General features: G+C 42.4%; 1 protein-coding gene and 1 pseudogene across 2 annotated transcripts in view; both read right to left on the minus strand.

Annotated features, from left to right (window-relative positions):
• The window catches only part of LOC117087586, a 37,269-nt gene extending 31,632 nt beyond the window's left edge, over window positions 1-5,637 (minus strand). Inside the window, exon 1 of the mRNA XM_033217984.1 lies at window positions 5,226-5,637. Coding sequence (XP_033073875.1) covers window positions 5,226-5,637 — 412 coding nt within the window. The remainder of the gene's footprint in view (window positions 1-5,225) is intronic.
• A 1,816-nt stretch (window positions 5,638-7,453) lies between these two features.
• Window positions 7,454-16,132, minus strand: LOC117087582 (annotated as a pseudogene). Its single transcript, XR_004438855.1, has 8 exons — window positions 15,851-16,132; window positions 15,456-15,541; window positions 14,107-14,389; window positions 13,614-13,787; window positions 13,394-13,522; window positions 9,945-10,108; window positions 8,718-8,894; window positions 7,454-7,795 (listed from the first exon to the last, which is right to left on the minus strand). The product of XR_004438855.1 is annotated as an archaemetzincin-2-like (transcript).
• Window positions 16,133-16,139: the final 7 nt, after the last annotated feature.

Consider the following 16,139-nt stretch of genomic DNA (forward strand, 5'->3'; position numbering starts at 1 on the left):
TGGGAGGCCGAGGCAGCAGATCACCTGAGGTCGGCAGTTTGAGACCAGCCTGACCAACATGGGAAAACCCCACCTCTACTAAAAATAGAAAATTAGGCGGGTGTGGTGCATGCCTATAATCCCAGCTACTCGGGAGGCTGAGGCAGGAGAATCACTTGAACCTGGGAGACGGAGGTTGCGGTGAGCCGAAGTCGCACCATTGCACTCTAGCCTGGGCAACAAGAGTGAAGCAAAACTCCATCTAAAAAAAAAAAAAAAAAAAGAAGAGTTAAGATCTTGTACTCTTTTAAGACCTATGTATCCATAACTAATACAAAATGTGCCCAAACCTTTTAACAAAGTTGCACATTTTATACTCCAATAACATGTAATGTAGTTTTTGAGCATTTGCCTTTCCCTTAGCTTAATACCTGGTGATAAAATAGAAAATGGATTCTATGTCAGCATTCTTGTGGCACAGATGAAAATCACCAAGTGGTATTTATTACATTTAGATTTCCATACTCCAATTCAACTACTGTAAATCAGAAATCATCATGATCCCTCAGCTGGGCGTGGTGGCTCATACCTGTAATCCCAGCACTTTGAGAGGCTGAGGCAGGTGGATCACTTGAGGTCAGGAGTTCGAGACCAGCCTAGCCAACATGGTGAAACCCTGTCTCTACTAAAAATACAAAAATTAGCTGGGCATATTGGTGCACACCTGTAATCCCAGCTACTCAGGAGGCTGAGGCAGAAGAAACACTTGAACCTGGGAGATGGAGGTTGCAGTGAGTCGAGATTGCGCCACTGCACCCAAGCCTGGGCGACAGAGCAAGACTCTATCTCAAATAACACAAATTCAAAAAGAAATAAAAAAGAAATAATGATCCTTATTTTCACAAGTTTGCAAATACGGGGCTCCTGAATAGGGAACTAGAGTTTAGAAGCCATTGCCTTTAAAGCTTTAAACGGTGGCCAGGTGTGGTGGCTCATCCCTGTAATGCTGGCACTTTAGGAAGTCAAGGTGAGTGAATTGCTTGAGCCCAGGAGTTCAAGACCAGCCTGGGCCACATGGCAAAACCAAAATAAGGCAAGTGTGGTGGCTCATGCCTGTAGTCCCAGCTACTCGAGAGGCTGAGGTGGGAAGATCACTTGAACCTAGGAGGCAGAGGCTGCAGTGAGTCCAGATGGCACCACTGCACACAGCCTTGGCAGAGTGAGACCCTGTCTCAAAAAGAAAAATTTTAATGGTTATGCACATTACTTAAAATGACCTATTTAAGAAATTCAGACATGTTACATGCAAAAATGACCACTGTTATAAGTACACATTGCATTGAGAAAAGAGAAGCTGTCCTTGTTTTCAGATTTGTGTTTATATTGCATGTGTCCTATGCAAGGGTGACCAGAGCCCAGAGCTGGGCCAGCCCCCGTTGCACAAGTAAGGAAACTGGGTCCCCCTAGTGTTCAGTTCTCATAATGACTCTCTAAAGGTGCAGAACAAGAAAAGTGGCAAGAAAACTTAGAACTTCGCTTTCCATGTAACAACTCACACCCAAATCAAAACTACTTCAATGACTATCCACTTCCTACAGGGAAAATTAGATGGGAAACCTGATGCCCAGAACATTTCCCCAAATATTACTGAGAAAATACATGTTGTGGCCATGTATTTGTGTCATTCATACGCCTTTCCAGCAACTCAAGAACAAGCACACTCACTTCCCTAACAACTTACACGCCCTAGAATTCAACCAGAACTTTAAGCACCTTCTCTGCACCGGCACCTCCCATTCTTAGTGCCAACTTTGTCCCTGAGCTCCTGATTTACATCTGCCCGCACAGCAGGGCATGGATATAAACTAGGCATCTTCAACTTAAAATGTCCTCAGCAGAACTCTGGATCCTCCTCCTCAAACCCACTCCTCCACATATCCACTTTGCTCTCCTTTCTAAACATATCCAGGAGCTGACTGCTTCTGCCAACTGCACCAGGACCCTTGATCCAAGCCAACATCATCTTAGCTGGATTATTACAGTAGTCTTCTAGCTGGCCTGCCTGCTTCCACTCTTACAATACGCCACCCCCACCTTAATTTTCCATACAGCAGCCACAGTAATCCTCTTACAGCACAAGTCTGACATAAATCCTTAGCCATGGGCCCTGCGTGAACTGCCTCATGGTATTCCTTTTCCCTCTGCTCCTGTTATACTAGCCTCACTGGCTCTTTTTTTTTTTTAGGCAGAGTCTCAAACTGTCGCCCAGGCTGGAGTGCAGTGGTGTGATCTCGGCTCACTGCAACCTCTGCCTCCCAAGTTCAAGCGATTCACCTGCCTCAGCCTCCCGAGTAGCTGGGACTGCAGGCGCATGTCACCATGCCCAGCTAATTTTTTGTATTTTTAGTAGAGACGGGGTTTCACTATGTTAGCCAGGATGGTCTCGATCTCCTGACCTCATGATCTGCCTGCCTCGGCCTCCCAAAGTGCTGGGATTACAGGCGACAGCCACCACGCCCGGCCCCCCCCTCCTTTTTTTTTGAGATGGAGTTTCGCTCTTGTTGCCCAGGCTGGAGCGCAAAGGTACGATCTTGGCTCACTGCAACCTCTGTCTCCAGGTTCAAGTGATTCTCCTGCCTCAGCCTCCCAAGTATAGTGCCTGCCACCATGCCTGGCTTTTCTTTCTTTCTTTTTTTTTTTTTTTTGTATTTTTAGTAGAGAAGGGGTTTTGCCATGTTAGCCAGGATGGTCTCAATCTCCTGACCTCGTGATCCGCCCACTTTGGTTTCCCAAAGTGCTGGGATTACAGGTGTGAGCCACCAGGCCCGGCCTCTCTTATTGTTTCTGAAATTGTTCTTATCGTTGCAAGCTTCAGGCCTTAGCATTTGTGGTTCCCTTTGCTTGGTACTCCCTGAGCTGTATATACAATGTGACCCTTCAATTTGATCACTTCCAAATGCCACCTCCCTAAGGAGGCGTTCCTGTCTATCCTGTTCAGAATGGTACTTGTTTCTATCCGTTTACTTTGACATTAGGTTATAACAGCATCTACTTTGGGAGGCTAAGGTGGGCAGATTGCTTGAGCCCAGGAATTTGAGACCAGCCTGGTCAACATGGTAAAACTCTTCTCTACAAAAAAATACAAAAATTAGCCAGGTGGGGTGGCACGTGCCTGTACTCCCAGCTACTTGGGAAGCAGAGGCAGGAGGATCTCTTGAGCCCAGAAGGTAGAGGATATAGTGAACCAAGATCAAACCACTGCACTCCAGCCTGGGTGACAGAGCAAAACTCTGTCTCAAAAAAAATTAAAAATAAAAATAAAATAAAGCATCTGTTTACTCCTTGACTCTCTGTCTCATCCACTAGTGTATTAGGGTAGGAGTTCTTTGTTTACTGCTATATTCCCAAGGCTTTGAGCACCCAGTAGGTGGTGCTCCATGAATACTGATGAATGAAAAAATACATGAATGAATGAATGAGTTATAGAGTTTTCTCCCTTTAGTTACACAAGAGAAAAAAATGGTATCTATTGACAGTTACAGCTCAAGAGAGTCTGTGCTGCTGTGAAACAGCTGGATAACCACAGGACACTGAAAGCATTGTGCTCAGAACCCACCGGTTCAGCGTCCGAGGCTGGATGGGTCTCAGACTGCCCAGCAGTAGTGTACTATACAGGTGGGTCAGCTGTAAAGAAGAAAAAACTGATCCATGAGCAGACACTAAAGAAAACAGTGGGATGAAATCAATACTGGGTTAAGTGTGGAGGTCTGTGAGTTTGAACATATTGTCCCAGTAGATTTTAACTAAGCTGTTTTCCAGTAGACATATTTTTTTCATACTGCTTTCTTTTAATGCCTCGACAAGTTGCAAGAGCTTTACTAAATATTGCAACTCTTGGCTGGGCACGGTGGCTCACGTCAGTAATCCCAGTACTTTGGGAGGCCAAGGCAGGCAGCCTGCTTGAGCTCAGGAGTTCCAGACCAGCCTGGGCAATATGGAAAAAACCTCATCTCTAAAAAAAAAAAAAAAGTACACCGGGCACGGTGGTGCACACCTGTAATTCCAGCTACTTGGGAGGCTGAGGTGGGAGGATCACTTGATCCCGGGAGGTCGAGGCTCCAGTGAGGTGTGATCATGCCACTGCACTCCAGCCTGGGCAACAGAGCAAGACCTTATTTCAAAAATAAGTAAATATTGCACCTCTCTTTTTTTGGTACTAAGGCAGAAGTACATAGACTGATTTCTCCAACTTTGAGCAATCCCAGACGGCTCTACTTGAACAGAAAAGAAACTGAAAGTTCAATGGTGTATAACCCCTTGTAAACAATCTGGGGGGAAAATGGTTAGGTTCTGGCTGGTGATATTTTACTTCAATGAGGTCATGTAGCACAGTGAAAACAACAAATAACTCAACAGGAGACTTGGGATCTGATCCCATTTTTGCCATTGGTTAAACAACAAGCAAGTTTACTCGGCTGCTGCAGGCTTGCGTCCTCATGCATGAAATGGACTAAACAGTCTCCACATTATTAATGCTTTATGACTCCGCTTTCCAAAAATGGAAATGCATTTGAAGACAATACCAGGCCCTTGAAAATGAAGCGGGGAGGGTAACAAATAAGCTGTAATAGAGAATAGTATCAAGCTTTTAAAAAAACAAGTTAATAGCAAAGCCAGAGGCCTTTACAGTGTCTACACCCTTTCAGCTTGAATGTCAGCACTGGCTGTACTGACAGAAGACTTGCATGACCTTTTCCTGAAATAAGCCTTCCTCTCCCAGCAACTCAATATCATGGGTGCATTTTTCCAGGTACACTAGAGTTGGGTACTGGTCTAGAGCTGCACTGTCCAATACTGTAGCCACAAGCCACATGGGGCTGTTGGGCACTTGAAAATATGGCCAGTTGGAAGTAAGATGTACTGCAAGTGTAACATACACACGGGAATTTGAAGACAGTACAAAAAAAAAGAAGATATAAAATATTCAGCATTCATATTGTTATTGATTGAAATAATATTTTGGATGCACTGGATTAAACAGAATATACTATTAAAATTAACTCCACTAGCTTCTTTATGCATTTGCTAATACGACTACTAGAAAAATTCAGCACATATATGTGGCTTGTATTATATTTCTATTGGACAGCGCTACTCTAGATATCAGAATCTAGAAAGTGACTGAGATTCGAACTCTTCAATGAAGCACTTTTTAAATACTCTACTGGGGAGTTGATTCCACTCACTGCTCTGCTGCCCTCGCGGTCCTGACTTTCCAAGGCCATGCCCAGAGCGCGGCACACGTGGCTCTTCCACATGCAGACCCGAACGGCGGGCGGCAGTGGAGGTTGTTACCCTGGGTCGCTGACGCCAAGGGAGGCCAAGCGACCGACCCCACACTTCTGAGCCCCGCCAGGGGAAGTCCCCGGGCGCGGAAACAGGTGGTGCGTCGGCGGTTCGCAGCTGCTGGGCCCGCGCGCCCGTACCCGTCTGGCCACAGCCGGAGACAGCTACGCGCTTCCTGCCCGGGAAGGGCCCGAGCGCAGGGCCGGCTATAGCGGTCCCGCAGCTGCCTGCTTCGATTTCAGCACTCCCGCTCCCAAGAGGGAGCAACGCCGTCCTCTGTCTCTCGTAGGGCTTCAAATGTAAATTATTCATATCAGGGGAATGTGTGTTCATAAAGCAAGCTGGACAAGAACGGACGGGTAATCCTCGCCAAATTCTTCTATTTAACCCTCACCATTAAAAGTCTGAGGCCTGAAAAATCTCTTGACTGGAGAGCCACTCACTCCACAGGTGACTGGGATCAGGATCTATGACATAAATGAAACAAATTAACTGATTTCTAAGAGTATTTAGACAGTAGAAAATTATTAATCCTCTTTTTAGTTCAATACTTTGTTCATTCAGCATTTGCAGAACAAAATCTGCTTGGATTTATTTAGTGGAAGTTATCTTTTAAAACAACAAAGATTTAACCATAGTACATAAAATTTAGTTGCAGTAGGCAAATTATATTTTTAAGCTGAACCCTAAGAAATTGTCCAAAAATATATACAAGTTATACACAGCACTTATGATTGCTGAATAAATGCATCACATAAAATTTTTAGCAAGAGTGAACGATTTCTTAGATGATTTTTCTCCTGATCTCATAGTGCAGAGTATTCACAAATGGACCATATATCTTCTCCAGACAACCGTCATCCCCAATTTATTCACCTAGGCAAATCTTAGTTCAAAAGAGTTTGTGACAAAGGCTGATCTACAGGACTAAAACCGTGCTTACCTCGTAGGAAAAAAAAAATGTAATTGAATAGATAATAATTTTTAAAGTACATTATTCAAGGAGGAAATAAGCCCTGTGACAGAATCCATAAAACACCATACTCCATCAGTCTCTTTTTGCTAATAGAATGACCAAGTATTCTCTCCAATTAATCTTAATAGCAAACCACCATTTTCTAAAACGACTTAAATGGGTTCAATCAAGTAGGAGAATGAATCCAAGGGAAACCACTGACTCAGGGTATAAAATGTGCCTTACATCATATTGCGTACATCAAACAATGAAAGAATTTAGGTTTCAAATTACAAAAAAACAAAACAAAACGAAACCTCTAAGTCTTACCCTCAAGGTAAGATAGGAAAGTGGGAAATGCTGTCTGCTCACTGGCATTCCATAAAATATTCACTGTAATGTCTAATTTCCAAAACACATCTATGCAGCAGAGGTGGTTTGTCAAGTCTGAGGTTTTCCACCTCCACCCCCCGTAGCAACGGGGCTGATGTTCGCACTCTGCAGGTCCTCATCAGCATTCATGGCACCCCGACAGATAACCCCATTAAACTCTCTCCCTGACTCAAGTAAACACTTCACAACGTAAGAAGGTGAGGAGGACATTATTACTGAAATAAACCTGAAACCTGCTCTAAATCTACAGAAAAAGTGTAACACTCACAAATATAAATACCGTTACCACTATTTGTAAGATCCCTCATAAATGACTATGTTATAGCTGAGACCTGCAACAGAACTCCCACCACCAAATGTTGTGGTAGTGTAAGTGCCACTGTTATTTTCACTTGCAAATATTCCTGAGAGGTCATATTTTAAGCTACTAAAAACTGATATAGGAATAAGGTGACAACCAGCAAGAGAAAAAAACAAGGTAATGCACTCCAGAGAGTAAGGAAGGCTCACGGAAGAGGAGAGCTGTGGTGAAGATCAGAGCCCATGGACGTCCAAAAATGTGACTTGGCTGGGCCTAACAGAGGGGAGCAGCTCTTCTAAAAACAAAATCACCCCCTGGAAATTATGTTGGTTGGTTCCCTGGGACATCTACAGTTCTTTTTCAAGTTATTTACTTGCTCGTTACCACCAGTCCCAGCTTTCTTGGGAGACATAAGCATATTTGGGGAATGGAAATAAAGTGCTTGCTGCCACAGACCAGGCCAGCAAGATGAGAAGATAAAGAGTTTCTAGAGTTTTTATTATTCAAAATGAGTTTCATTTCAATTCAGGTACTTGAAAGAAGGTTCTAGTCTGTTACTCTGACACAGCACAAGATCAGTAGTTTATTCTGATGAGGTATTCCACCCAAATGAAAGCATAACATGCAAGTAGTCATTTATTTCAATCACTCCTAATTGAAGGTCCTTATTTTTGGAGAACAGCCAGGCATTTTATGATCCACTCTTTCCATTCCTTAAAGGCTTCCACGGGTTTCGGTAAATTCCCATTATCCTCACGACTGTGTTCTGGAGTTGCTCCAGGTGTGTCAGAAGATTCATCATCAATCCACCTCACCAGTACCTGGAAAAACAGGAAAGATGCGCATTTCAACAAACCACAGCAAAATACTATGAGACAAGAGAAGAGCATTGGCTTCTAGATATAGAGTGACATCTTACCCCATGAAGATGCTGCATTTGATAATGATGGTGTGAATATGAAATAATGCTTATGATATACTGAGTGAAATGGTGCATACCAAATATACACATACCAAAAATACGCACTGAAAAATGATGAAAAAGAAACACATTCATTCTTACACTTTTTTTCTAGCATGATAGGATATTATTTTTTCTCAATTTGCTGAATATTCCACAAGGCATTATATTCATTTGATATGTACGTATATACATAAGTGTACACACAGGCATGGGTAGACATATGTTAGTGAAAACACATGTGTAGACATTTCTGCATAGTCACTTGAATGCACAGTCACACCCATGAGTAGCCATATGAATGTATATTGATGTTTGTGGGCATGTGTGGGCACACTCATACACATACTGAGATTAGGTACTTTCCTTCTTCCTTTTTAAAGAAAATCATTTTTTCCTCCTAATGAACATCATACCTCTGTCCTATATTTGGAAAGATAAATCCTGTCCACACACTTATAGAGTTTAAAAAATGAACTTTGCCAGACATATCAGTATTTATTCTGTTCTGCAAAGTCAAACTCTCTTGCCCTAAATGGAATAGAAGCAGAGAAATTTCTTCCATTATTTCTCATAGAGCTGTAAGCATAAATCACTCAAAGGCAAGCTAAAGTTTTTAAGAAGGGCATTTCTTCGCATGTTTTTAAACCACAGCTTCCTGCTTATCTTTATGCTAATTTCCTCCGATAAATTATAACTCTAGAGAAGGATATAATAGAAATGTCAGTTTGCTACTCAGATAACCACTTCCCCCTCTTTACACTGTCCACCCCTCAACTTACTTAATAACTTTCTACAATGCTGAAGCCAATAGCACACTGCAACTTGTGCAAATAGGTAGGACAAAGGTTCAGAGGGCACCGGTCAGCTTCTTCCAAGTGGTTGGAGCCCTGCATTAGGCATGCCAGCCACTGGCAGTGTGGCAGTCCAAATATGTGTCCGGTCTCATGGGTTAAAGTCTGCAAGACAATCATGTTGAGGCTTTATAAGACCACCATCACATTAAGCTACACGTCTCTTCTTTCTCCTGCTTCTCCAAGAAACATAGGAATCAACTCCCTTAGTATTATCACCGAAACTTCACCCCGTCCAGACCTTCAAAGACTTAATAATCCCTCATCTCCCCAAATGTCTTACTGCCTTTCTGCTCTAGACTTCCTCAACCTCAACACCACTGACATGTTGGACCGATAATACCAGGTTGTGGGAGGCTGTCCTGTGCCCTGCACAATACTTTGCAGCATCCCTGGCTCTACCCACTAGATGCCAACAGAACTCCCTCCCTGATTGTGAAAATCAAAAATGTCTCCAGACATTGCTAATATTCCCTGGATGGCAAAATCACCCCTGGTTGAGAACCCTTAATCTAGACTAGGATACTCATTGTAATTCAGATTCTGGGGCCCTTCCCCTAGAGATGCTGATTTCAGTAGGTCTGGGAGAAAGGGGGCTTGATGTGCATGCTAATGAGAACATCAGGTGGCAATGACACAGGGGACCCATGGAACACACTTAGAGAATGTAGTTCTAAGAGGCGTAGCTCTCAAACCCCAACAAATAGTTGGGGAGATTAGGAACTGCCAGGATAACTATATTTGAGGATAGCCTGGAGCCCAGGGCAGGAAGGCCCATGCTCCCAGAGAAGCCAGAGCAGATGTCCTCCAAAGGCCTGGGGAAGGCAGTTTTGCCCAATGACTACAGTAGCTTGAACACGTAGGTTACCCGTTCACGCCAGAATTCAGTAATTACACTAATAGAGAACACATGGGTACAGCCAAGGCTGTGTGTCACCAGTAGTACAAAAAACTGGCACTGATACTGTAAATTTCAATATGAAGGTATCCATTTACCTTGCTTTATTGATCATTTCAGTCAAGCACTATGCACCAAAATTATACAAACGATACAAAGTCATTTATAATATTGCCTTAAAGACTGACAATATACAATTCATGCAACTAAGATTCTCTTTTAAAAAATCGTCCTGTCAGATTTTTTTAGTCACTTACCTTACAGGATCGAAGTAGTAAAACACTAGTTATTTCTGGAATATAACAGTTGTCGAAAATTGAATAGTCACTTGAAGATGTTTTCTTGAGCTTCTTCACTTTGCCTTCATAGCGCATGTTATAAAAATCACTGCCATACCTGGCAAAGCTGAATATCCCCACACCTACAAAAAGAGGACAAGCAGCGACAGAATGAGAGTAAGGTCCCTGAGGAAAGACCAAAGAAAAGATCAAAGAAAGAAGAGCCTACTGGCCCACCTGGCCAGTGAGTGTACCTCTGTGTCACTGTGTCCACATCATCTGATACACTTATGGTTTGCCACCAAAAAGGAAGATTTTGGTCCCAGATTTCCCTGTCAAAATCTTTTGCGGCTATCCACTTTGCCTTGTCCTGTAAAACTTAATGGACTTGAGGTCAAATACTTGAGAAACTGAAGTTTCAGAGAGTCTTTTCCCACAAAAGAAGTCTTTTTCTGAAAGTAGTAAGTACTCCAAATCAAGTACTCAAAAAGGAATCATAAAAAATAATCACATGGGTCAGGCTTGGTGGCTGACGCTTGTAATCCCAGGACTTTGGGAGGCTGAGGCAGGTGGATCACCTGAGGTCAGGAGTTCAAGACCAGCCTAACATGGTGGGTGAAACCCTGTCTCTACAAAAATACAAAAATTAGCCGGGCATGGTGGTAAGTGCCTATAATCCCAGCTACTCAGGAGGCTGAGGCGGGAAAATGGCTTGAACCCAGGAGGCGGAGTTGCAGTGAGCTGAGATCGCACCACTGCACTCTAGCCTGGCAACAGAGCAAGACTCTGTCTCAAAAAAGAAAAAAAAAAAAAAAGAAAATCACATGAACAATAGGCAGTCATGATTTCACTCTTTAAGGACACACTAAACAGATCTGTTACACGTTTGGAGGGGTTGCTGGCCTTCCCTCACGCAGCAACTGACTGAAGACAACTGCCCTGATGTCTTCAAGACCATGCTTTAAACCACAGCTTTAGACAGAATAACCCCTTCCCCTGCCCCACCCCCACCCCCTTTTTAAAGAACAGCCCAACTCTATTATGTGTCTGGTGACCAGAATAAATACCCTTGTAACTGACTTCCTGTGTTACATTTAGAGTTATATCAACCATCTCTGCAAGCACAGAGAGCACAGTTTGCTACATAACCCACTCTACAGGGTACTGCTTCATAATTCGACTTGTTTACATGATCACTTTTATTTATGTCTCTCGTTCAGTTTTTATTTTAAAGTAATAAATTTTTAAAGAAAATAAACCCATAGTTAGGTTTGTTCAATCTAATTTGATTCAAAAACAACTTCCTCACCTCCCTTTACCCAAAAAATGTGGACTGATATTCGAAAAGTAAACAGCATTCTGGAAGTTAAGAAAACACTAAATCTATTCATGTATCACAAGTAACCCCCTCTGGCCAATAAAGTGTGAGCATATTTCACAATAAAGTGTGAGCCAATAAAGTGTGAGCATATTTCAGCAAGGACACTTCTTTCTTCCAATAATCCTACAAACAGAAGATTATTTTCTTTGGTAGTCAGTGCTTCTCAATTTAAAAATATGAAACTTTGTAAACTTGGAGAAAACAAGACCACTGTGTTAAGATATTGTCACTGTCTAATCCTGCTACTTTCCTATGTCAATCTTTCATGTCATGTAATATTTAAGAAACTTACAAAAAAAGAATTAAAGTAAAACAGTTTGGAGAAATGTTTCCTAACCTCCTCAAATATGTAAGATAAATTAGCTAGCAATATCTGGATAAATGAAGATATGGTTTTAAAATTATTTTTTTAGCTGGGTGTGGTGACTCACACCTTTAATCAAAGCACTTTGGGAGGCTGAGGAAGGAGGACTGCTTGAGCCCAGGAGTTCGAGATGAGCTTGGGCAACACAGGGAGATCCCACCTTGACAAAAAAATAAAATACAATAGCTGGGTATGGTGGTCCTGTGGACCCAGCTACTCGGGAGTCTGAGGCAGGAGGATCCCTTCAGCCCAGGAGGTTGAGGTTGCAGTGAGCCATGATCACACCACTGCACTCCAGCCTGGGTGACAGAGGGAGCCCCTGTCTCAAAAAAAAAATAAAAGGTAGATAAAATTATTTTTCAATATTTCCATCTCTATCAGATTAGTAACAAGAGAAAACTTATGATAAAAAGCTACCTCACACCACCAAAGTTAGTAACAGAGTAGTGACCCACCAAGAGTGCATGTTGGTAGGGTCATGGCAGGCTACAAGAATCTCACATAAATGGAGAATAAAGAATAAAGAAATAGGTGGGAAGAGGCTCTATAACCCTACAGCCCCCACCTCTAGTAGAAACATTTGTCCCAAAAAGCTTACGACCCCACACAAATCCTAAGGCTAATGTAACATCCAGACAGACCATAAACTCTCAGGACAGTCCCTGTACTTACTCCCCATCCCCAGAACACTAATGAACCACTCCCCTTCGGGGGCCTTTTCCCTTTCACGTCTGTCTTGGATTATTGGGGATGAAGTTAGAGAAGTAAGAGCAAAAATGAAGGGGAGGAGAGAAGTAGAGAGATGACAAAAAAAAAAAAAATTGGGTTGAAAATATGACCTGTTTCCAGAACCTTTCCCATCCCCAATATTACCATGCAGAGTTCCTAGTGAGTCAAGGTTTATTATGTATCTCAAATCAAAGATGGAAGTTTTGCCTTTTTAAATTAAAAAACAAAAAGCAATGTCGTAGGATGAGAAAGAAGCATACACTTAGTCTACGGCTATTCTATCTATGCAAGATGACTATGAAAAGAACTGAAAAACAATTAGCAAGATTTTCACATCCATTAATGATAGTTCAAACTGGAATTGCTTTAATTCACCTTGCTACTGAATTACTGACATTTACTAGCTGTTATGCTGAATGCCTATATATATGACAGGACTATATATACATTTTTTTTTTTTGAATCAGTCTCAGTTTATTGCCCAGGCTGGAGTATACTGGTGTGATCATGGCTCACTGCAGCCTCAACCTCCTGGGCTCAAGCAGTCCTCTCACCTCAGCCTCCTGAGTAGCTAGGACTACAGGTATATGCCACCAAGTCCAGCTAATTTAGTTTTTTTAATTTTTAATTTTGTAGACATGTGGTCTATGATGTCCAGGTTTATACATACTTTTTATGTATAGGCACTTTTATGTAAATTATCTCCAAATCACTCCATGATGTGGGTACTGTTACCTTTAAGGTCATGTATGTAGTGAGTGGCCAACCCAAACCTAGATTATCAGAATCTACCAACAGCACACTTCCCATTATGGCATAATGTCTCCACTGAAAATACTATACAGTTTTAAATATCAAAACGATTCTTGGTTGGAATTTTTTTCCCTCTTTTAACATCTTCAAATATTCTCAAGTTGAAGAAGCTTCTAACAACAACGCCAAAAAAAGGAATACCATCTGTCAGAGAGGCCTGTCCAAAGACAAAATTCCACGAGTCTCTTGGGTAAAGATCAATCATTGTTATTCCCACAACACAGAAGGCATCTTCAGGTTTCTTCTTTTTCAAGAACTTCAGGATGTCTCCTATTTAAAAAGAAATACATAAATGTATGAGTGTATAGTATATACATATGCTTCCTTTACTCAGTTCAAATTGCAAAGTTGTGTAATTCACCTGCATGAATTTATAGGTTTTGTGTGTTCTCACTGACTCTAAAGGAGCACTTTGTTGTGGAAACAGGAACTGGTTCTAGGAGTTTTACTCTCAAGCCATAGAAATATGCTTTACAGTAGCCCGTGAGCCATTTCATATATTCTTCACTGATAATTCTGGTGTTTCCTAGAGAGCCTATAATATGGAAGAACATTTAAAAACAGACTTTAAGATGATTATTCAGTGTTTACCCAGTCTATGAGTAAGAGGATTCAAATTAGAAACAAAACCAACTCTAAATTTTCAATACACCTTTATCATTCATTGGTGTTGCTATGAATTAAAAGGAAACAAAATGTTCTAGGTCAGTTTGGCTACAAAACTTGTACCGTCGCAATGAATATCAAAAATGATCCTAAAACAGCCCATCTGAATCAGACCAATAGCCCGGACTATTCCTGACAACAGCGCCATTGCAAAACCAAATCAAAACCAGCACATTACCAGTATTTACCAATGGACTGTATATAAATGCTGCATTTGTCTGAAGAGGGTGTCTTTCTGTAAGGATCACTGAAGAACTGTTCAAAGTCTTGGGGGGCCTCAGGGTGGGAGGTGATCCAATCTGATGGAGAATGCAAGGTAATGGGTCCAAAGAGATCACTGGCTGGCTGGAAGGCTTCATTCATTAAACGCTGTTCCCCAGCATCTAATTTCTCATACTGTGACACAAGCACTGGGTTCTTGGAGATGAGAGCTGTTTTCAGGGTCTGTTCAGAGTGTCGTATTATTTGCATCTAACAAAAAAACACAAGTAGTCAAATATAAAAATGCATCTCCATATTGGGCACTTTACCTAACGTCCATATTCCAGCTCTGATTTCTCCCTACACTGAAATGACTGACTGATAATGCTTTAGAGTGGTCACATTTAAGAGTGGTTTCCTCATGTCCAATCAATTTCTTGGGGAGCTAAGAAATTAAAAAGACAACCATGAAATCCATTCCTCCATCTCATAAGGAACCTGCTCCCGTTACAAAAACTAGTGGTGTCCAGGTGTGGTGGCTCATGCCTGTAACTTCAGCACTTTGGGATAGGAGGATTGCTTGAGGCCAGGAGTTTGAGAACAGCTCGGGCAACATAGTAAGACCCTATCTCTACAAAAAGTTTAAAAATTCCCTAGGCATAGTGGTGCACACCTGTGGTCCTAGCTACCAGGGAGGCTGAGGTTGCAGGGAGCCATGATCGTGCCACTGTGCTCCAGCCTAGGCAAGAGTCCAAAACAAACAAATAAAACCTCATGGTGATCATAGGAGCAGGACCTCACACCCAATTTCCTTTGTTCAGGGAATAATAGTATTAGCCTGGCACGGTGGCACACGCTTATAATCCCAGCACTCTGAGAGGCCAAGGCAGAAGGATTGCTTGAGCCTAGGAGTCTGAAATCAGCCTGGACATCATGGCAAAACCCCACATCTACAAAAAAACTAGCCAGACGTGGTGGTGTGCACTTGTAGTCCCAGCTACTTGGGAGGTAAGGTGGGAGGATCATCTGAGCCCAGGAGGTCGAGGCTGCAGTGCGCCGTGATTGTGCCACTGCACTCCAGCCTGGGCAACAGAGACTTTGTCTCAAAAAATACTATTATGAATTGACTCATTAGTGCCACATGAAAAATACTCATCGTTTCTAATGTGACTCAAAGATCTTCAACATCAAATAAAAACAAAACTAATGTAAGCCCTATCATTTCTGCAATTTAACTGCAAGCTGAGAAGCTACAGCTTAGCCACTGAAGTTTACGGCCTCAAAGTCACGTCACATTAGGGAAGACATCAGATGACTAATCAAAAGCCAGACTCACAATGACAGGTTTCTTCCATTCACATCGTGTTCCCATGTAGAGCTTTCATCCTTCCTCTTGAATGGGTCAGATGTTCCGCCACGAGGCTTTTTGAATTAGACAAGGAAAAAATTGAACATCTCTGTCTGGATCATTTCTGTCATATTTTCTAATTATCTAGATTTTGCCAGTTTAATGATAGACAGCTGATGGGAAAACTTAAGCTAATGTCTGTTCTGATTGAACCTCTGAATTCTGGGGTTGAAGAGGCTGGTTGAAATTCCAGATCAAATGTCTCTATACTCAAAGCTCTGATATGAGCATAGGCTCATCCTCACTCCCACACAACTGGGCTGAAATCTGACTTCTACAGGACAAAATATAAAACAAGATGTACCTTCCTGTAGTCTACGTACCTTGATGAGGAAGGAAGGCTCCCATGGAAGCTTTTATCTTACAAGGACGGCCACGTCTAGGCCTGGCCGGAAATAAGTTGTGGAGTGTGCCTTCATCTTAATATTAACGAAGGCAGTGTGAAAGGTCAGGAGGCCTCCTCTTGCCTCCCAAGCCTAATCTAGGGAAGCTGCGGGAGAAGATGGTCTGGGGGCGCATAATATGGTCACTGCAGTGGGCTGGAGGCCTGGGATGCTTTGGTCCCAAAACCAGAACATCCCGGGCAAACCAGGAGGAGCTGGCCACCCTGGT

This window comes from Trachypithecus francoisi, unplaced genomic scaffold, assembly GCF_009764315.1.
Source record: "Trachypithecus francoisi isolate TF-2019V2 unplaced genomic scaffold, Tfra_2.0 Contig00665, whole genome shotgun sequence".
NCBI lineage: Eukaryota > Metazoa > Chordata > Mammalia > Primates > Cercopithecidae > Trachypithecus > Trachypithecus francoisi.